Source organism: Mesoplodon densirostris, chromosome 5 (genome assembly GCF_025265405.1).
Source record: "Mesoplodon densirostris isolate mMesDen1 chromosome 5, mMesDen1 primary haplotype, whole genome shotgun sequence".
Classification (NCBI taxonomy): domain Eukaryota; kingdom Metazoa; phylum Chordata; class Mammalia; order Artiodactyla; family Ziphiidae; genus Mesoplodon; species Mesoplodon densirostris.
Window position 1 is genome coordinate 133883757 of NC_082665.1, and position 23246 is coordinate 133907002.

Below are 23246 nucleotides of genomic sequence, written 5' to 3' on the forward strand. Positions count from 1 at the left end.
TATTTGGGTTTATGCTACCATTATTGGTGCAAATTTTTGGTAGGCGCATAGACAAATATGTCAAAATTAAAGCAACTTTGGCCCAGCAATTTCAACTTTAAGAATTTACCTTGTGTATGTACTTACAAAAAGGTGCCTTGATATGTGTACAGTGATGTTCACTCAACATTATTTTTTTAGAAGAAAACAATAGGGAAAAAACCTTACACATTCTTTCATAAGGAACTAATTAAATAAATTATAGTTCACTTATATAACCAAATATAAAACATCTATATAAATAATAAAGAAGTGCTGGTATGAAGTGATTTCCAAAATGATTTCATCCATAAAAAGAAGGTCAGTATGATTACATATGTGTATAGATTCCATTTTTGTGCACACATGAAACTTCTCATAGTCATCACTTCTGCACAGTAAGAGCAAGGTTTTCTTCTGTAGTTTTGGATGGGGTTTTCTGCCATACCTTTACAGTTACATTTCACCCATTTTCAGGTCTGACTTACTGGCTCTCATCTCCAGTCCTTTCTGGAACAAGTCAATTTTAAAATATAGAATCTGTGTCTATCAGTTTGTCTTTATCTCTTACCCTGAACCTTGCTAGGCCAGCCATATTCCCTCCAACTCCAATGCCTGTCACCACGAGTACCATAATATATCAGCCCAGATACCTCCAATCTACTATATATTCATTCATTCTCATTCTCTCTCTCTCTTCCCCCTATCCCTGCCATCCCTCCTTTCTCTATCCTCTCTTCATCACACATTTTATTAATTTGAGCATCAAATTTAGAAATAACACGATTGCTTGGTGACTTTATGGTTCTGATATGCATCAGACATGGAAGGAAAGGAAGGAGATAAATGCTCCATCACAACTGCTTCCCCTTTATTGTCATCGACCAGAGAACCCTGAGCTGGTGCTAGTGTAGTCTTTCACTTCAAAGTAAACTGCCAGTTTCAGAGATAAGTATACTAGAAACTCATCGTTATTTATTCTAACCTTTTATGGTGCTTTTCATCTGAGCTTTTCAAATTCTTCAGGACAGGTATTATTTTCCTGTCTATGAAGATAGAGGAACAAAGCCATAGGTGAGATGAAGTGGCTTGCTGAAGGATTCAAAGCAAGCCTGTTGAGAGTTAGCAATCATTCTGGTTGTCGAGTCCGGCTTCTCTACCACAGTGACCAGAGGATCAATATCACTTTTCACCTCTGCAGGACTACTATTTCTAAGCCCTTACCGTGACTCTCTTTCATGCGAGATTTTATTTTTTTTTATTTTTATTTTTTTATTTTTTTATTTTTTTTATTTTTTGCTTTATAACAAATTTAATCAGTTATACATAATACATATGTTCCCATATCCCCTCCCTTTTGCGTCTCCCTCCCACCCTCCCTATCCCACCCCTCCAGGCGGTCACAAAGCACGGAGCTGATCTCCCTGTGCTATGCGGCTGCTTCCCACTAGCTATCTACCTTACGTTTGGTAGTGTATATATGTCCATGCCGCTCTTTCACTTTGTCACAGCTTACCCTTCCCCCTCCCCATATCCTCAAGTCCATTCTCTAGTAGGTCTGTGTCTGTATTCCTGTCTTACCCCTATGTTCTTCATGATCATGCGAGATTTTAAAAATACTTCATAAATACATAACCTTTTCATTTCAAATACACCCAAAACCTGGGGTATTTCTCACTACATAGCCCTGAGACACTGCTACCCCTGTGAGTAAACACAAATGAGAAAAAGGAGGAAGGTGAATTTAATTTCCACCTCAGTCACTGAATTACAGCATCATCTTCAACAAGTGATTTTGCTTGTATGCTCTAACGTCTCGGCTGTAGAGTTTGGATAAAACTTCACTTCTTAGGAAAGTAAGAACTACTGAGATAATTTCTTTAAAACCCTTGGAGCTCAATGATACTAAATGAAAAGAAAGAACAGGCAGCCATCTGTATCATTCTATTACTGAGTTAGGACTTCAGAAATTTGTATTGCCTCAGGAAGTTGTCTTCCCCAGCAATCCCTCTGATTTATTAAAGCTCACAGAATGTTTGCAAAGGCAAGAATAGAGAATAGGAAAGAAAAATAAACCACACACAATTTTGCCTCTATAAGCGAGGGGTGTGTCTCTGAATAACCTGAATAAAACCTAACGTCTTCGTTTACAGGCAGTGTAATTTTAGGTGGGTTATTTACTCTCTGTGCCTCAGTTCCTTTGTTTTGGAAAGTGCGATTAAAACTAATACTCACATCTTAGTATTGTGAGTATTAGTTAATTAGTTAATACATGTAGTTAACTTTATTAGAAGAATGTCCAACACATTATAAGAACTAAAATTGTGTTAGCTGTTGCTATTATTTTTGCTATTGATACTAATTATATAATTTATATATAAATATAATATATAATTTATTATATAATATAGTATATATTATTATATATGTTAGAACACATAAGATGTGGGTTTGTCTAAATCTCACAAATGACCCAAACATTCTATCAATTGGAGTTACTTTGCACTGAAATTTTCCTGTTTTGGATAAACCAAGAATCAACATATTTTTTTCTGTAAAGTGCCAGATAGTAGATATTTTTGGCACATTCTCTGTCACAACTACTCAGGGTTCAACTCTGTTGTAGCTTGAAAGCAACCACAAAAAGACTTAAACAAATGGGTGTGGCTATGTTCCAATAAAACTTTATTTACAGAAACAAACCATAGTTTGCCAGACCCTAAAATAAACCAAGAAATCTTTCAAAGTCATTGTTTTTACTTAGTGAAGTGAACTGGGACCTTAATAAGGAAATTACTCTTCCTGCCAAAAGACATGAGAGAAAACATGTTTCCCATTACTACGCCCCAGATATCACCTCAAGGCAAGACAATGATACTCCTACAGGACAGAGTGGTCAGATTAGAAAGCAAAGCCATAGCACTGAGAGAGAAGCCACTCCTACGGCAATGAGTGGCATTCATTTTGCAAAGGACTGGAAAGAGCAATCATCTTTGAGAACATGGTTGATGAAGGTTTGGTACTTAGAGTGAACCTTGAGCCTTTATAGATGGAGAGACTGAGAAGTTTCTGAAATACTAAGGAAGGCTTTATTTAAAAGGCAGCAAGGGGACTTCCCTGGTGGCGCAGTGGTTGAGAGTCTGCCTGCCGATGCAGGGGACGCGGGTTCATGCCCCAGTCCGGGAAGATCCCACATGCCGCGGGGCGGCTGGGCCCGTGAGCCATGGCCGCTGAGCCTGCGCGTCCGGAGCCTGTGCTCCACAATGGGAAAGGCAGCAAGGTCCCAGCACACACTGGTATGAGTCGCGAACAACGTGGAGGTGGTGGTGGGGCTGGGGGGGGATGGTCACATAAAAATTAAGGATCAGCATAACATGGGCCATGCGGGATGAAGAGAAATCTGGACCAGAATCAAGAACTACTCTCATAGCTACTTAAGAGATCTCACCAGCTCCCTAGTGAAAAGAAACTAAAAAATAATATCAGAACTGCTTCGTATATCACTTATAGTCATAGTACTGAGCTGAGGATATTATTCTATCCTCAAGATACTGAGATGTTGAAATAATTTCTTTGAAACCTTGTAGCCCAAAAAATAAGGTACAGGGGCTCTCCTGTATTACTTCATTACTAATTCAAGACTTGGTCAATTTGTTGTGCATAAGGACATTCTCATCCTAAGCATTAAATATATATTGTGTGGACTCCCTTGGGATGAGAGATTATTTTCAGAGAGGAATTTAGGGAAGAAGATAGTATGAAAAATAACTAGACCATGAGCTTCATAAGAGCAGGAACTCTAATGTTCTGTTTACCACTAATGCACAGTGTCTGAACTTTACACACTCAAACAAATGTTGAATGAATGAATGAATGAAAGTTTACACTGTATAATTATGGTTAGAATAACTATATATTATTTATATTTTTATTCTATGGAGTGGATTCAGTCATTCTCAATCCACTCAATGATTCACACAGCTCTATATTAAAACTCTCCTCCAGATATGGTCTTTACTATATGACTAGGTGGACCTTCAGAACTACCATGGTCAAGATCTTTGCCCAGAATGAATAAAAAGAGTGACCATTAACAGTAAACCTATTTCTCTCTGTAACTGTTCTACATTAACATATATACACATTCATATATATATGAAGTTAGTCTCTCTGACTTGGCGCCAAGTTAAATTGTGTCCTTATTAAAAGTTATTAGGCAGTTTTAAATATTGTACATTTCTGAAAAGACTTTGAAAAAGAAGAAAATAAATCACAGCATTTGGGCTCTCCTATGACACCAAATTGCTAGTGACTTTTTTTGGAAACTATCAGCTAAAGTAGAGTATGCATATGTTTAATACAATCTGGATTTTACATATATATATTCATATATGTTATAAATTTATATGTGTATTATATATATTTATATTCATAAATTCTAGACTTTATATATTATGTATATGTATGCATATGTATTGGATAATTTATGATATCTTTTGCTTGAGCTTTGATGATAAGTTAGTAACAGTCTTAACCTGGGCCAGTTCTTTAAAATGTTTTGGTTACATCCTATATTTTTAGAAACAAAGAAACGTTATATCTTCATGATTAAGTTTATCTGTGATGCTTTTTTTAAAATTTTCATAATACAAGACTAAATGTTTCCATCTGATTCTGTGGTTACTTTTTTATTGCCAAAGCTCTGCATTGTAAGGATGTTATTTAACCGTATTCAGCCAGAATTTTTTATGCTGTTTCCTACTTTTTGAGGATTTTCAGGTATAATGTAGACTTTTAGAAAAATGAGTTGCCTGCAGTGCTTTGCAAAGGTACAATTACATCAAGGACTTCATAAACTAAAAGCCTAACAAAATTTTTTCCATGAAATTCTCTCTAGGTTGTTTTAGAGTCTCTAATGCTATATGTTTCAAAGTAACCAAAGCAGCAGTGGGACAATAAATAACATCTTCACTTAAGCTGTTCTGGTATAATCATAATGTCAATTTAAATTAATTTAAATTTGCATTATGAAGTAATTTGAAGATAGGATTTTCAATAATTGAAGATATAAAGATTTATCATAAATGAGACAGAGGAGCAAGGCTCATTCACAAGAACAGAGTAAATTTAAGGCACAAAGGGGCTTCTTAGAAATCTTTCTCCCCAGACTCCTAAATGTTATCCTGGTTATTTGAAAGGCATTTAGGGTGATTCTTTTTTTTTTTTTTTTTTTTTAGCTCAGGAGGATATTGCAAAGAAAATGAGATTATGGCTAAGGGGAAGGCTTACAACTTTCAAAAAACTCATGTATAATATACATATGTATTATATATATACACAAGGTATGTATATATATATATATATATATAATATATATTATAAAACATAAAGCTTTGTAAAAGGTTGTTTATAAACTACAACTTTGAAAAATGAGATATTTCAAACATGCTTTCTGAGAAAGAAAAACAGAAACAAAACTTTATAATTGTCAACACTCCTTGGAAGTGCTCCCAATGAGGTGCTAAGATGTGTGAGTGTTGTGATTAAGAATGCAAAGCCATGGGCTTCCCTGGTGGCGCAGTGGTTGAGAGTCTGCCTGCCGATGCAGGGGACACGGGTTCGTGCCCCACTCCGAGAAGATCCCACATGCCTCGGAGCGGCTGGGCCCGTGAGCCATGGCCGCTGAGCCTGCGCGTCCGGAGCCTGTGCTCCGCAGCGGGAGAGGCCACAACAGTGAGAGGCCCGCGTACCGGAAAAAAAAATAATAATAATGCAAAGCCAGGCTACAATTTTAACAACTGGCTCTACCACTTACTAACTGTTGGGGCAACTCTATACCTAACCATATTAGGATGAGTTGAGTTACCATCCAATAACAATCAACCCCCAAAACACAGTGACTTACACAACAAACTTTATTTCTTACTTATACAAAACTTACTATAGGTTCTCACAGCCTTCCAGGGCAGCCATGATCCTCCAGTTGGCCTAACATTCCAGGCTGCTTGAATCTTATACCTTCTTCATATTGACAAGGGGCCTCCATGTCATCACAGCAGGGAAAGAGAAAGCATGGAGAACCCACACATCAGTTCAGTATTGATTATTGTGAAGTAGGTAGAAAAGAAAACTAAGATAAAGTTAACCTGAACTATTTAAAAATTATATCATTCAATTTTAGAACTTGAAAGGACCTAAAAATAATCCAGTCAAGTCCCCTTATTTTACAGATGTGGAAACAGATACCCAGAGAAAGTATAACAATTTTTGCCCAAGTTTACACAGACAGCAGTAGCACAGTTTGGAATCAAATTCAGATTTCTTTCCTAGCTCCCTGCTGGCTGCAATTCCACCACCAACCTTTGGAAATGTACTTACACTCTTGTCCCTTCTGTCATATCGTAGAGACAAGGGAAGCATGGTGGTTAGGTGTCCTATCCCTTTTAAAAAATATATTTAATAGAAAACCCAGAGATGATGGTAATGACAGAAGGAATGTCCCCAGGCCTCAAGTGGTATTGTGACAGCCATTATTTATTTCCACTCATTGCATTTGAACAATGTGATACGTATTATCCAACCCCACTAAAACTCCAGGGTTAAATACCATATGGAAAGGTAACCCAGAGCCTTCTTAATCACTCTATGCTGCAAGGTCTATTACTATCAGTAGGAAGAGCCAGAGTGCTGATCTAGCTGTCACAGGTCGCTGAGTGAAGGGGAAATCAAACAATATGTCAAGATAAGTGAAGGGCCCACTGTTTATTGAAGGTTATAGCTGGCAACGACTAATACAATTACTTTTCCCTTGAACAGATTCAGGTTCAAAATGTAGCTTCAGTTACCTCTAAAATGAAAGGAATGTTCAGAGTTCTATTGCCACTTCCATGTACTTAGACCATTACCAAATGAATGTTCTCCTTTCCCTTTCCCTGCTTTCCTTCAGACTCCAGCACTGTGTATGGAAAGACAGCCCACAGGTCATGAGGCTGAGCTGAGGAGGAATGCTACCCCAAAGCATCCTGGGAAATGCTGGACCAGAACTATTGCTGTCTGTTACTTCTTTGCTAAACCACTCATCTTGCAAAACCAACGAGGTGGGAGGGAGACACAAGAGGGAGGAGATATGGGGATATATGTATATGTATAGCTGATTCACTTTGTCATAAAGTAGAAACTAACACACCATTGTAAAGCAATTATACCCCAAAAAAGATGTTAATTAATTAATTAATTAATTTAAAAAATGGGTTCAGAGACTCAATTGTTACACAAAACACCCCAATACTCTCGTTAAAAATGCTTTTGTGAGATAACTTCCTTTTTACTCCCTATATAATGCCCTCTGACTTTAACAACTAGAAATATTATTTATTCAAATGGAAGCTTGCTTACTTTATGACATTGACATAAAATAGTTACATGGCTAAAGTTAGAATGGCTCCACCCAAAGATTCTGCAAAATCTTGTTTAGTGTAGTGAGGACCATAATGACATTCTTACTAGTAAGTACAATACATATTTTTAAAACAAACAAAGCTGGTACCTCCTATTTTCTTAAAAATGGCATTGATGATATTCTTCCTCCAGTGGCTTATGGAGCAGAGAGGTCTAGATAAGAGTAAAAGCAGCCCCTTAGTAGAGTAGCTTGGACCTCTCAAAGCGGTTATTTGTCATTCACATCAAGCCTGAGCAAGTATTTGGGTTAGTTTTATATGTCAAAACCGAAGGGGAAGGCTTAGCAAAAACATTGTCTCTTGCTCCGAATAAGGCAGGCTGAGGAGATGTACATCATTTTGCTCACACACTGAACTCCCCTCCGTTTCGTTCCTGCTTCTCTCCTGCTTGGAGCTGACTCCTCCTTCCTGCAGCTCTGATTGAAGAACACAGCGGTTCTGACGGGGAGCTGTGCTCAGTGACTCACTCCCTCTCTCATTTTCTCTCTGTCTCTCTGTCTCTGAACCGGCAAAGCTGAAAACTACCTGATAAGCTCTCTGCCTTTGAATCCAGCTGTGGAACCAAATGCATCATTTTACTGCTCTTAAAAACTGAATAGAGTTTGATTACCTCAAGCCAAAGCTGCTTTGCTCCATAAGAAGGACCCGAAAGGACCCACACATCATTGTTTTTCAATCTACTTGAGAAGCTTTTGCTTTCATGCCTGAAACTTGCTGGTTTCAGGAGGGAGTTTTTGGTTTGTCTGTTTTTAATTGAAATGTTGAAAAGTTTCTTATTGCTGCTTTAAGTGGAACCCAATTTTAAAATATGAGTTGAGTCAGATCTAAAGGAGACTTGTCTGACCATTTTCTGCCGGGACTGACTGGTGAACATCTTGAGGGAAACTTGGTAGGAGATAATGAGATCTGATTTGCAACTAACAGCCATGCTTAATTTTGAGAATATTTATAGACTCATTGAAAAAGAAATTAAATATTGACCAAGGATAATGTCTGTATTTCTCAGTAACTTATCAACAAATGACTCTAGCCTGTGGAAAGAAAATCATAATTCGACAGATCTTTTAAATCCACCAGGAACCGTGAATATCTATCTTTTTTGCCTGACATGCTTACTGACTCTCGCAGGCCTGGCAGGCAGCATTTATTCACTAGTTTCCCTAATGAAAACGCGGAACAGAACTGTTGTGTCCATGCTTGTGGCTTCCTGGTCTGGGGATGATCTCATGAGCGTCTTGTCGGTGACCATCTTCATGTTTCTGCAGTGGCCAAATGAGGTCTCTGACTACTTCCAGTCTCTGTGCACCACCTCTGCCTTACTATATTTATGCCAGGGCCTCTCGAGCAACTTAAAGGCGACTCTCATAGTCTCCTACAACTTTTACACGATGCACAGAGCTGTGGGGAGCCAGGCAGCCTCCAGAAGATCCGGCCAGGTGCTCGGCGTGGCGCTGACGGTGTGGGCAGCCAGTCTGCTGCTCTCCGCGCTTCCTCTGTGCGGCTGGGGCGCCTTTGTACGCACGCCTTGGGGCTGCCTGGCCGACTGCTCCAGCTCCTACGTGCTGCTGCTTTTCGCTGTGTACACTTCGGCCTTCGGACTCCTCGCCGGCCTCTCGGTCCCCCTCACTCACCAGTTGCTGTGTTCGGAGGAGCCGCCAAGACGCCACGCCAACTACCAGGAAATTTCCCGCGGAGCTTCCGCTCCAGGGACCCCTTCAACGCGGGGGAGAGTGCTTTCCCTGTCCCCAGATGATGCTCCAGGCTCGGCCCTGCGGTGCTCTGGAGGATGCTCCCCGAGCTCGGACACCGTGTTTGGACCGGGTCTGCCCGCGAGGGCAGGGCTGAGGCAGGGGCCGGGGCGCGGTGCTACCGCTGTGGCTGGAGCCTGCAGGCGTGAGGACCGGGGGACTCTCTATGGCACCAGGAGCTTCACCGTGAGCGTAGCGCAGAAGCGCTTTTCTTTGATCTTAGCGATGACAAAAGTCACCCTTTGGCTGCCCATGATGGTAAAAGTGCGGTTGCTCACAGCGCGCGGGGGGACGGGGGGTGTGCCAGGCAGTATGAGTGCGTGTTGAGACCAGCGTCCCCGGTTTGGAGGGTCACCCAGAGAAGTGCATTAAGTCCGCTTACCAATGTATCTCGCTTGGTTTTAGAGAAGCACTTGGGGGAAGGCAGTTCACGAGTAGGACTAGCAGGCGCGAAGCCTTTGCTGCTAAGTGCTTCTCGGTTCAAAACTGGGGAGGAGGGGCTTCCCTGGTGGCGCAGTGGTTGGGAGTCCGCCTGCCGGTGCGGGGGGCGCGGGTTCGTGCCCCGGTCCGCGAGGGTCCCGCGTGCCGCGGAGCGGCTGGGCCCGTGAGCCGTGGCCGCTGGGCCTGCGCGTCCGGAGCCTGTGCTCCGCAACGGGAGAGGCCACAACAGTGAGAGGCCCGCGTGCTGGGAAAAAAAAAAAAAAAAACTGGGGAGGAGGATGGGGATCGCTTTCAGCCGTGGGAGACTTAGTTTTCTGAGATCTCTCATGGTCAAGGGTGTCCTTTTCTCTCGTACCAATATCTGGGAGTATTCAGAAGAGAAGGGAGGTAGTAAATGGGTTTTTGCCCCCAATCTTCTGTCATGCCCTTCTCTCTGCTCCCTTCCTCCCTGGTAAGGACGCCGCCCATCCCCAGAAGGGAGTCAGGAGAGGCGTGATCAGAAGTAGAGACAGCAGAAAGTAGACAAAACAGGCTTTTGTTCCAGCCTCCAGGAAAGAGCCCAGCTGAGAGGTGGCAGGTGGTGCCCTAGTGTGACAAGCATGACCTGGCAGAGGTGAGGGGCCAGGGATGTGACAAAGGACATCTGGAGTACCAGGTACAGGTTTCACACATGCTTGCCTGTTTTCTGGAATAGCATTTTCTGTATTGTGACTGTGCTTCCCTGGTGGAAACTTGAGCAGGCAGCTAGCACAGACCAGGCTGTCAAGAGTGGAAACCCTCAAAGCCTGTGCAGTCTGGAGCAGCTGGCCTCCTCCCAAGGATTCCCAGGAGTCCATCACCAAAACTGAGGATGCCAGCCCAGGAGTAGAGCTTCTGGCTCTCAGACAGGAAAGGGACCCGGAGAAGGGAGCTGGGGCAGCATGCTTGAGGGAGAGAGGCTTGGCAAAATGGAAAATGTTATCCTAGGATAGGTCTGAAGCTCTCTGCTTTTGCAGATCCACATGGTGGTCCAGCACATCGTGGGGTTTCAGAGCCTTCCCTTTGAGACGCTCAGCTTTCTGCTAACCCTCCTGGCCACCACTGTAACTCCAGTGTTTGTCTTGTCCAAATACTGGACACACTTGCCCTGTGGCTGCATCATCAACTGCAAGCAGAACACACATGCAGTGACGTCTGATGGGAAAAAACGTAAGTCCTGAACAGTGCAGAGGTTGGGAACGATATGCATATGGTCAAATACAGAAGGGTGGTCTACTGAGAGAGTTGCCTTAGTAGGGGATGAAGAGTCCAAGGACAAATGAAGTGGTAAATAAAGGGAAGAAATTATAATGTGAAACAATTATTAGCACAGTATTGGAGTAAGTTTTAAATGAGGCAAGTTTAAAACAACTCTGTGAACTGCTTGTACATTGAATAATTATTTTAGGTAAGAAAAAAAGAGAATTCATTCAACACAGCATGAAGTCGACAAAGGCCTTTAGGTGTTATATCTACCATAGCTCTTAGCCTAGAGTAGAAAGTAACTCCCCCTCCCAAGTCTACATATGAGAAGTCTGCATCTTTGAAAAGTTAAATACTCATTATATTAAAGTTCATTATTGTTGAGTGGAACAGTAAAGAAAAGCATTTTCTTTAGTTTGCTGCTTATATTCTTCCAGGGTTTTGGAAAGTTTTCAAAATAAGCAATAGGAGTGACTAAAAACAGTTCCAAAACAAATTTTAAGTGTTTGCCTCTGCTTTTAGAAAACATACATATATACATAAAACAACCCCGCAAACACCTATAATTTCAAAAAAGGACAAAGGTGGCAGAGTTTGTCAATGTATGTTCATGTATGAATCTAGCCATGCCAGTTACTTAAAACAAACAAACAAACAAATAACTATGTTCTAAAGAGTACCTCTAGACCAGGAGTGCGGTCAATTATAAAACTCACTAGAGTGTAATTGTTCCTATTCTGAGACAGGAGAAGTTGAAGAATGACCTGTATATTTTGACTCTGCCAGGAAGGAAAAGGATATTTTTTTGTCATTCCAGACAAAAGATAGGATGTTCTACCATTTAATAAATCCAAGACTACATTAGTGTATGCTGAATGAACTGTTCCATTAATTGTCCTTTGCTCAGAATAAGCAAGTATATTATTCTTTAACAGAGAAGAAAGAGTAAATAAAAACAATCCATCTTAGACTATTTTAAGGCTATGAAAACTGGAGACTATTAAAGAATATTCTGCAATCAATTCTTCAACAGGTTTATTTTATAAACATTAAATAGTCATGAACTGGTCATTTTCCATGTATTCATGACATTTAATGTCTAGATAATTTTCACATGACCAGAAGATTTTTTTTAGTGTTAAGGATGCCATGAAGTTTTATTGTTAATAGATGCCAAATTCATCTATGCCCTTAAAATAAAATAACCATGGAACTTGTAATAAGTATGTGCTTTTGGATATTAATATCCAGAGCAACAGTGACACAGAAAATTAATAATAAATCTTTTTGAACCACATAGAAGAACATAGAACATATAAAAATCACTTACAAGCCTGAAAGTTCTACCATTCTATCAAACATTGATATTTTGTCACTAAATTAATGAACTAACCCCATCTTATAGTATTTAAAATTGTGAGAGAGACAAGAAGAGTTTAGGGCAGTCATTTCTAACAACTAAAGGGCACCTCTATCAGAGCTGAAAACAAAGCAATGCAACAGATCTATCACTATAAATGGTCTAGGAAGCACTCTATCTTATACTGCAAAATAGAAGAAACTACAGCAGGCTAGCAGAATCAATAATCATGCTAATATCTCATGTTTGAAATTAGAACCATGCCTTTCAAGATCAAAATAATATTTTTCCTCTAAAATTATCATTGCCCTTATTTGTATTTATTTTAAAATTTCAGGGAAGGTGTTGAAATGTGAGCTTAGAGAGGCATGGCTTCGAAAATAAAATGTTGTGAGAAATGTTAGTTTACAATGGCTCCATTCTCTTTTTTTTTTCTAACATCTTTATTGGAGTATAATTGCTTTACAATGGTGTGCTAGTTTCTGCTTTATAACATAGTGAATCAGCTATACATATACATATATCCCCATATCTCCTCCCTCTTGCATCTCCCTCCCACCCTCCCTATCCCACCCCTCTAGGTGGTCACAGAGCACTGAGCTGATCTCCCTGTGCTGTGGCTGCTTCCCACTAGCTATCTATTTTACGTTTGGTAGTGAATATATGTCCATGGCACTCTCTCACTTGATCCTAGGCTCTGCCACAGGAAAACTATAAGAATAAGAATGATGTACTTTCCTTGTCTGAGGACCCACCATAAATTTTCCTATTGCTAGGATGACACAAAAACAGAATTTTGAAACTCCAAAGATGGCTCATCCTCAGGTGGGCAGGTGCTTGATCGGTTATAGTACTTTGATTCTATGTAGTTATAGTACTTTGATGGCTCCAGTGTCACATTTAAGCTTTTTCTCCTTAACAAATTAATATCCCCCTTTTACATTCTTTTGCTGGGAACTCCAGAATAAAGAAAAGGAAAATATTTTTTCCCAACTCATATTTACCGTAGGTTCATTTTGGTGATATAAGCATAATTCTATACATCTCAGCTTCACTGTATGGATACTGAGAGACATGCAGCCAGAAAATGAATGTCAGTAATGGAAAATAATTTCCAGAAATAATAGTTATCTCCTGTTTTCAACAATAATCTGTATTACTAGTGTCCCAAAACAAAAGTGGCTTAAAAAAAGATGGTTTTAACACAGAGGTCTCAGGTGGTAGACATATGGATTGGATATGGCTTTCAGACCCATTTGGTTTGCATGACATGATGTGTTCTTTTTTAAATTAAATAAACAGTTAAAATATTTTCTATAAAAATCAGATTTTCAGCTTCTGTTTTTTGACAAAGTCAAAGTATCTGGTGACATGTTACTCTGAAGGATTATGTACATTTATAAGCTGATATAATTACTTATGTCTAAAATTGTCATTAGTAAGATGTGATTAAAATCAGAAGACTAGAGCTATTTTATGCCTTATCCATGGTTTTGCTTTTCAGAACAAATGAGATATTATACTTATTTTTCATAAGTGTACTATAGACTTCAAAAGACCCTGACTCTATTCTGATGGTCTTTAAGTTTCTTATAAGTTACTAGTCAAATATTGTCAACTCTGTTATGTTGTTATAACCTATTACCTTCATTGGTTAGTCAGAATTTACCTCTAGTGTTAAGGAAAAGTCAACAACAAGATATGTTTCTATTATTTACATTTCATAATTAATGTACTTCCCTTAACTTAAAGATAACACATCAGGGACATTCTGCTTCCATTAACATATTTCTCTCATGGATCTGATTAGCAGTAAAGCAATTTCACATAGAGGTTAATGACTCCAATTCTGGAGTCAGCTTTAAATTAAAATCTCTTTACCAGGTAAGTAATCTTAGGTAGGTTTCTTCTATCAGCCTCAGTTTTCTCAAATGCAAAATAGAACCAATATGCCTTTTATTATGTAGGGTTGTTGTTTTGTTAAATGTCATGACCTATGTACATAACTGTCCCTGGAATGCTCTAGTTCCCCACTGTATCTTTCTCAATCACACTTCCTTCTCATAGCCTACCTCAGACTGCTTCTTGCACCCAGTGATGTGGAAGTAGATTCTCCATCAACACATTCTGCACAGTTCTTTAAAAACCTTACTCACTTTTGCTTTATATATTTCATAGTTATAATACACAGCTAATAAAATATATAGCCACAGATATCCATTTATATGATAAAATTGGCATTTTATGACAGTTTTTGTTTGCTTAATATCCTTGAATTGACCACTTGTCACTATAATTTTTTTAGAGAAAAAGGAAACCCAACAATAACTAAAACGTCCTTTTAGTTCCTTCAGCTTTCACACTATTAAAGTAACTTTAAAATTCTAATTTAATTTTACTGGACTATATTACTAGAAAAAGTTAAGTAGTACTATAAATGAAATAGTGTATAATGTTAACATCTGTTTCTACTTTTCCATTTTCTTTTAATAGAAATTTTTGTTTGTATCCTGGCTCAATGAATGTTTTGGCTCAAATAATGAATGATACCTATAAATTCTCTTTCAGTCAGCAGAATTGGTTTATAAATCTTCAGTTCTGAGACAATTTCAGTAATAGAATCAGCATATGAATGACATGAGGTTGTATTGTAAAATGAATCAAATTTTACCTGTTGTTCTCATAGAAATTTTATAGTTTTTAATAAATTTTTCCACCAAGGATAGCTAAATGTGTTCTATGAAACACAGAACTATCCAAGTAGAAAAAAGTTTTGAAATGAGCCATGTTTGAAAGATGAAAATCAAAACATTACGTTGAATTTTGTCTACCATCTTGATATAGCTTCATTCTTAATACACAAAAATTATCTAGTATTTAATGACATTCACATACAACAATTGTATCACTTCTGTCACATTCTCATGTGTTATTCTACTAAGACTTTATACAGTATTCACCAAACAGTAGTGCTATATGTAAGGTACCATCATATTTCACCTGATTTAAACCATGGAAAGTTTTATGTGTTCCTGCTAAACTGATCTTGTAGTTAATCAGGTAAAGACAAGTTGTAAAGTGCTTCAGCTCACATAAATATGGCTATATACTCTTTTTTACAATTCATTTCAAATTTATTCAGAAACATACATATTATTTTTTAAAGTTTAAAAACTGTATTGTAGCATTATCTAATTTTTACTGTATGCATTTATAAACATATAAATGTCAGGAATGATATACATCAAAATATTTAAAGCAGTTATATCTGTTGTTGGTATTGCCAGCAGAATAGCTCAAGTGATATTAAGAGCTTTTTAATAATTAAGTTGTAGCAAAATATAATTTCTAAACAATGTATTTTATCCCAAAATAAAGAAATGTAGAGATAATTGGTAGACTGATAGAGCTAAAACTAAAACTGAGTGGATATGAGACTATTCTAATTTATGGATAAATTTTTTACATAAAATTTCTTTAAAGACTTCAGCGTTCTGGGGTTGTATGTATTTCAAGCCTTCCATTGTGTAAGTGAGAACAGTTAGGCACAGAGTGATAAGATGGTTGAATTTGTGAGGCACAGTTGCTTTGCATTATTGACAAGAAGTAAACGAAGATAATTCATCATCGTGAAGGTTGAATTCACTTTCCTATTTTTATTCATTTTGTATATCCAAGCACTGCTTATATCTATCTTCCTAATCATGGAATTTTGTTTTTGTTTTTACATAGCCAAGAGGAGATGCTTTGAATTCAATCTATCATTTCAACGAAGTTATGGAATTTATAAAATAGCACATGAAGATTACTATGATGATGATGAAAATTCAATATCCTATCACAATCTCATGAACTATGAGTGCAAAACTACAAAAGACTCTCAGAGAGACTCTCATAATGCATTCAATGCCATAAAGGTGGAAATCAGCACCACACCCTCTCTGGACAGCTCCACACTAAAAGGCATCAACAAATGCACAAACACTGATATTATAGATGCTAAACAGGATTCCCACAATGAAAAGGGTGTTGATCCACTGCTCTCTGAAAAAACAGAAGGTGATATTAAATATGACGAAACCACCCTTTTGGAAGGGCCAGAAAGAAGACTTTCTCATGAGGAGAGTCAGAAACCAGACCTTTCAGACTGGGAATGGTGTAGGAGTAAATCAGAAAGAACCCCTCGTCAGGTACAGTAAAGGTTGTTATTCCTCTTAAATTAAACCAAATATGACAGCATGCAAAAAAATTATCCGTTGCTTATTTCATTCATCCAACTCCAAGGTTATCTTCACTTAACTCAATTAATTTCCATAATACTAAATTTTATTTCAAAGTGTCTTTTTAAAATTTTTTAATTAGTTCTACACTTTCAGTCAAATTCTATATATTTTGGAATTGGCAGAGCTAAACAGGATCTTTGAGAAGAGCCTCTATTTTAACCTCAAAAAATCTGTGTAAATTCAGACTAGACTCTCAAAACTTATTTCAAATTAGTAAACTTGTAGGTTTTATATTTTTTCTTCACCTGAAAAGTTTACACAAGTGTTCAAAACAGGTTTTGGGGCAAATGTTTATACAGCTACCGGTAACCAGGTAGTCCTTTTTCAACTCTACTATTCACAAAGATTGACTATTAGTCTTTTTTATGTTTTGAATTTTATTTCTTTATTTTTTTATACAGCAGGTTCTCTTTTTTTTAAACATCTTTATTGGAATATAATTGCTTTACAATGGAGTGTTAGTTTGTGCTGTATAACGAAGTGAATTAGCTATACATATACATACATCTCCATATCACCTCCCTCTTGCACTCCCTCCCATCCTACCAATCCCACCCCGCTAGGTGGACACAAAGCACCGAGCTGATCTCCCTGTGCTATGCAGCTGCTTCCCACTAGCTATCTATTTTACATTTGTTAGTGAATATATGTCCATGCCACTCTCTCACTTCATCCCAGCTTACCCTACCCCCTCCCCATGTCCTGCAGTCCATTCTCTATGTCTGCATCTTGATTCCTGCCCTGCCTCTAGGTTCTTCAGAACCATTTTTTTTTAGATTCCATATAGATGTGTTAGCATACAGAATTTGTTTTTCTCTATCTGACTTACTTCACTCTCTATGACAGACTCTAGATCCATCCACCTCACTACAAATAACTCAGTTTCATTTCTTTTCATGGCTGAGTAATATTCCATTGTATATATGTGCCACATCTTCTTTATCCATTCATCTGTCAATGGACACTTACATTGCTTCCATGTCCTGGCTATTGTAAGTAGAGCTGCAATGAACATTGTGGTACATGACCCTTTTGAATTATGGTTTTCTCAGGGTATATGCCGGGAGTGGGATTGCTGGGTGGTATGATAGCTCTATTTTTAGATTTTAAGGAATCTCCATACTGTTCTCCATAGTGGCTGTATCAATGTACATGCCCACCAACACTGCAAGAGGGTTCCCTTTTCTCCACACCCTCTCCAGCATTTATTGTTTGTAGATTTTTGATGATGGCCATTCTGACTGGTGTGAGGTGATACCTCATTGTAGTTTTGATTTGCATTTCTCTAATGATTAGTGAAGTTGAGCATTCTTTCATGTGTCTGTTGGCGATCTGTATATCTTCTTTGGAGAAATGTCTATTTAGGTCTTCTGCCCATTTTTGGATTGGGTTGTTTGTTTTTTTGATATTGAGCTGCATGAGCTGACTGTATATTTGGGAGATTAATCCTTTGTCAGTTGCTTCATTTCCAAATATTACTCCCATTCTGAGGGTAGTCTTTTCGCCTTGTTTATGGTTTCCTTTGCTGTGCAAAAGCTTTTAAGTTTCATTAGGTCCCTTTGTTTATTTTTGTTTTTATTTCCATTTCTCTAGGAGGTGGGTCAAAAAGGATCTTGCTGAGATTGAGCTCATGGCGTGTTCTGCCTAGGTCTTCCTCTAAGAGTTTTATAGTGTCTTCCTCTAAGAGGTCTTCCTCTAAGAGTTTTATAGTGCCTGGCCTTCCATTTAGTCTTTAATCCATTTTGAGTTTATTTTTCTGTATGGTGTTAAGGAGTGTTCTAATTTCATTCATTTACATGTAGCTGTCCAGTTTTCCCAGCACCACTTCTTGAAGAAGCTGTCCATTCTCAATTGTATATTCTTGCCTCCTTTATCAAAGATAAGGTGACCATATGTGTGTGGGTTTATCTTTGGGCTTTCTGTCCTGTTCCATTGAACTGTATTTCTGGTTTTGTGCCAGTACCACACTGTCTTGATTACTGTAGCTTTGTAGTATAGTCTGAAGTCAGGGATCCTGATTCCTCCAGCTCCGTTTTTCTTTCTCAAGATCGCTTTGGCTTTTCGGGGTCTTTTGTGTTTCTATACAAATTGTGAAATTTTTTATTCTAGTCCTGAGAAAAATGCAATTAGTAGTTTGATAGGGATTGCATTGAATCTGTAGATTGCTTTGGGTTGTATAGACATTTTCACAATGTTGATTCTTCCAATCCAAGAACATGGTATATCTCTCCATCTGTTTGTATAATCTTTAATTTCTTTACCAGTGTCTTATACTTTTCTGCATACAGGTCTTTAGTCTCCTTAGGTAGGTTTATTAATAGGTCTTTTATTCTTTTTGCTGCATTGGTAAATGGGAGTGTTTCCTTAATTTCCCTTTCAGATTTTTCATCATTAGTATATAGGAATGCCAGAGATTTCTGTGCATTAATTTTGTATCCTGCTACTTTACTAAATTCACTGATTAGCTCTAGTAGTTTTCTGGTAGCATCTGTAGGATTCTCTATGTATAGTATCATATCATCTGCAAACAGTGACAATTTTACTTCTTCTTTTCTGATTTGGACTCCTTTTATTTCTTTTTCTTCGCTTACTGCTGTGGCTAAAACTTCCAAAACTATGTTGAATAGTAGTGGTGAGAGTGGGCAACCTTGTCTTCCTGATCTTAGTGGAAATGATTTCAGTTTTTCACCATTGAGAACGATGTTGGCTGTGGGTTTGTCATTTATGGTCTTTATTATATTGAGGAAAGTTCCCTCTATGCCTACTTTCTGGAGGGTTTTTATCATAAATTGGTGTTGAATTTTCTCAGAAGCTTTTTCTGCATCTACTGAGATGATCATATGGATTTTCTCCTTCAATTTGTTAATATGGTGTATCATATTGATTGATTTGCGTATATTGAAGAATCCTTGCACTCCTAGGATAAACCCCACTTGCTCATGGTGTATGATCCTTTTAATGTGCTGTTGAATTCTGTTTGCTAGTATTTTATTGAGGATTTTTGCATGTTCATCAGTGATATTGGCCTGTAGTTTTCTTTTTTGTGGCACCTTTGTCTGGTTTTGGTATCAGGGTGATGGTGGCCTTGTAGAATGAGTTTGGGAGTGTTCCTCCCTCTGCTATATTTTGGAAGAGTTTGAGAAAGATAGGCATTAGCTCTTCTCTAAATGTTTGGTAGAATTCACCTGTGAAGCCATCTGTCCTGGCCTTTTCTCCGTTGGAAGATTTTTAATCACAGTTTCAATTTCAGTGCTTGTGATTGGTCTGTTTTTATTTTCTATTTCTTCCCGGTTCAGTCTCGGATGGTTGTGCTTTTCTAAGAATTTGTCCATTTCTTCCAGGCTGTCCATTTTATTGGCATATAGTTGCTTGTAGTAATCACTCATGATCGTTTGTATTTCTGCAGTCTCAGTTGTTACTTCTCCTTTTTCATTTCTAATTCTATTTATTTGGGTCTTCTCCCTTTTTTTTCTTGATGAGTCTGGCTAATGGTTTATCAATTTTGTTTATCTTCTCAAAGAACCAGCTTTTAGTTTTATTGATCATTGCTCTCCTTTCCTTCATTCTTTTTCATTTATTTCTGATCTGACCTTTATGATTTCTTTCCTTCAGCTAACTTTGGGGTTTTTTTGTCCTTCTTTCTCTAACTGCTTTAGGTGTAAAGTTAGGTTGTTTATTTGAGATATTTCTCATTTCTTGAGGTAGGATTGTATTGCTATAAACTTCCCTCTTAGAACTGCTTTTGCTACATCCCATAGGTTTTGGGTTGTCGTAATTTCATTGGCATTTGTTTCTAGGTATTTTTTGATTTCTTCTTTGATTTCTTCAGTGATCTCTTGGTTATTTAGTAGTGTATTGTTAAGCCTCCATGTGTTTGTATTTTTTACAGATTTTTTCCTGTAATTGATATCTAGTCTCATAGCGTTGTCGTCAGAACAGATATTTGATACAATTTCAATTTTCTTCTTTTTTTTTTTTTTTTTTTTTTTTTGCGGTACGCGGGACTCTCACTGTTGTGGCCTCTCCCATTGCAGAGCACAGGCTCCGGATGCGCAGGCTCAGCGGCCATGGCTCACGGGCCCAGCCGCTCCGTGGCATGTGGGACCTTCCCGGACCGGGGCACGAACCCATGTTCCCTACATCGGCAGGCAGACTCTCAACCACTGCGCCACCAGGGAAGCCCCTCAATTTTCTTAAATTTACCAAGGCTTGATTTGTGACCCAAGATATGATCTATCCTGGAAAATGTTCCATGAGCACTTGAGAAGAAAGTGTAATCTGCTGTTTTTGGATGGAATGTCCTATAAATATCAATTAAGTCCATCTTGTTTAATGTGTCATTTAAAGCTTGTGTTTCTTTTTTTATTTTCATTTTAGGTGATCTGTCCATTGGTGAAAATAGGGTGTTAACATCCCCTACTATGAATGTGTTACTGTCGATTTCCCCTTTTATGGCTGTTAGCATTTGCCTTATGTATTGAGGTGCTCTTATGTTGGGTACATACATATTTACAATTGTTGTATCTTCTTCTTAGATTGATCCCTTGATCATTTTGTAGTGTCCTTCTTTGTCTCTTGTAATATTCTTTATTTTAAAGTCTATTTTGTCTGATATGAGAATTGCTACTCCAGCTTTCTTTTGATTTCCATTTGCATGGAATATCTTTTTCCATCCCCTCCCTTTCAGTCTGTATGTGTTCCTAGGTCTGAAGTGGGTCTCTTGTAGACAGCATATGTATGGGTCTTGTTTTTGTATACATTCAGCCATTCTATTTCTTTGGGTTGGAGCATTTAATCCATTTACATTCAAGGTAATTATCAATATGTATGTTCCTATTACCATTTTCTTAATTATTTTGGGTTGTTATTGTAAGTCTTTTCCTTCTCTAGTGTTTTCTGCCTAGAGAAGTTCCTTTAGCATTTGTTGTAGAGCTGGTTTGGTGGTGCTGAATTCTCTCAGCTTTTTCTTATTTGTAAAGGTTTTAATTTCTCCATCAAATCTGAATGAGATCCTTGCTGGCTAGAATCATCTTGGTTGTAGGTTTTTCCCTTTCATCATTTTAAATATGTCCAGCCAGTCCCTTCTGGCTTGCAGAGTTTCTGCTGAAAGATCAGCTGTTAACCTTACGTTGACTCTCTTGTTTGTTATTTGTTGCTTTTCCCTTGTTGTTTTTAATATTTTTTCTTTGTATTTAATTTTTGATAGTTTGATTAATATGTGTCTTGGTGTGTTTCTCCTTGGATTTATTCTGTGTGGGACTCTCTGGGCTTTCTGGACTTGACTGACTATTTCCTTACCCATATTTTGGAAGTTTTCAACTATAATCTCTTCAAATATTTTCTCAGTACCTTTTTTTTTCTCTTCTTCCTTTGAGACCCATATAATTCGAATGTTGATGCATTTAATGTTGCCCAGAGGTCTCTGAAATTGTCCTCAATTCTTTTCATTCTTTTTTCTTTATTCTTCTCTGTGGTAGTTATTTCCACTATTTTATCTTCCAGGTCACTTATCCGTTCTTCTGCCTCAGTTATTCTGCTATTGATTCCTTCTAGCGAATGTTTACTTTCATTTATTGTGTTGTTCATCATTGTTTGTTTGCTCTTTAGTTCTTCTAGGTCCTTGTTAAACATTTCTTGTATTTTCTCCATTGTATTTCCAAGATTTTCGATCATCTTTTCTTTTTTTTTTTTTTCTTTTCTGTATGCAGGCCTCTCACCGTTGTGGCCTCTCCCTTTGCAGAGCACAGGCTCTGGACACGCAAGTTCAGTGGTCATGACTCATGGGCCCAGCCGCTCCGCGGCATATGGGTTCTTCCCAGACCGGGGCATGAACCCGTGTCCCCTGCATTGGCAGGCGGACTCTCAACCACTGTACCACCAGGGAAGCCCTTTGATCATCTTTTCTGTCATTACTCTGAATTCTTTTTTAGGTAGCCTGCCAATTTCCTCTTTTTTTTTTGGTCTGGTGGGTTTTTACCTTGCTCCTTCATCTGCTGTATATTTCTCTGTCTTCTCATTTTGCTTAACTTACTCTGGGGTCTCCTTTTCGCAGGCTGCAGGTTCGTAGTTCCCATTGTTTTTGTTGTCTGCTCCCAGTGGGTAAGGTTGGTTCAGTGGGTTGTGTAGGCTTCCTGATGGAGGCGTCTGGTGCCTGTGGTCTGGTGTATGAGGCTGGATCTTGTCTTTTTGGTGGATAGGACCACATTCAGTGGTGTGTTTTGGGGTGTCTGTGGCCTTATTATGATTTTAGGCAGCCTCTCTGCTAATGGGTCGGTTTGTGTTCCTGTCTTGCTAGTTGTTTGGCATAGGGTGTCCAGCACTTTAGCTTGCTGGTCTTTGAGCGGAGCTGTGTCTTAGCGTTGAGATGGAGATCTCTGGGAGAGCTTTTGCCATTTGATATTACATGGGGCCAGGAGGTCTCTGGTGGGCCAATGTCCTGAACTCGGCTCTCTCACCTCAGAGACTCAGGCCTGACCCCCAGCCAGAGCACCAAGACCCTGTCAGCCACATGGCTCAGAATAAAGGGGAGATAAAATAAGAAAGGAAAAAGAAAGAAAGAAAATAGTGTTATTAAAATAGAAAAAAATATTAAAAATAAAACAGTAATAAAAAAAAGAAAGAGAGAAAGGAAGAAGAGAGCAACCAAAGTAAAAATCAAATCCACCAATTGTAACAAGCGCTAAGACACTATACTAAAAAAAAATGGACAGTGAGAACC

General features: G+C 38.4%; 1 protein-coding gene across 1 annotated transcript in view; it reads left to right on the plus strand.

The window, feature by feature from the left end:
* The first annotated feature begins 8464 nt into the window (after window positions 1-8464).
* Window positions 8465-23246, plus strand: part of GPR149 (G protein-coupled receptor 149) — a 78743-nt gene continuing 63961 nt past the window's right edge. Inside the window, exons 1-3 of the mRNA XM_060100281.1 lie at window positions 8465-9481; window positions 10660-10852; window positions 15978-16435. Coding sequence (XP_059956264.1) covers window positions 8465-9481; window positions 10660-10852; window positions 15978-16435 — 1668 coding nt within the window. The remainder of the gene's footprint in view (window positions 9482-10659; window positions 10853-15977; window positions 16436-23246) is intronic.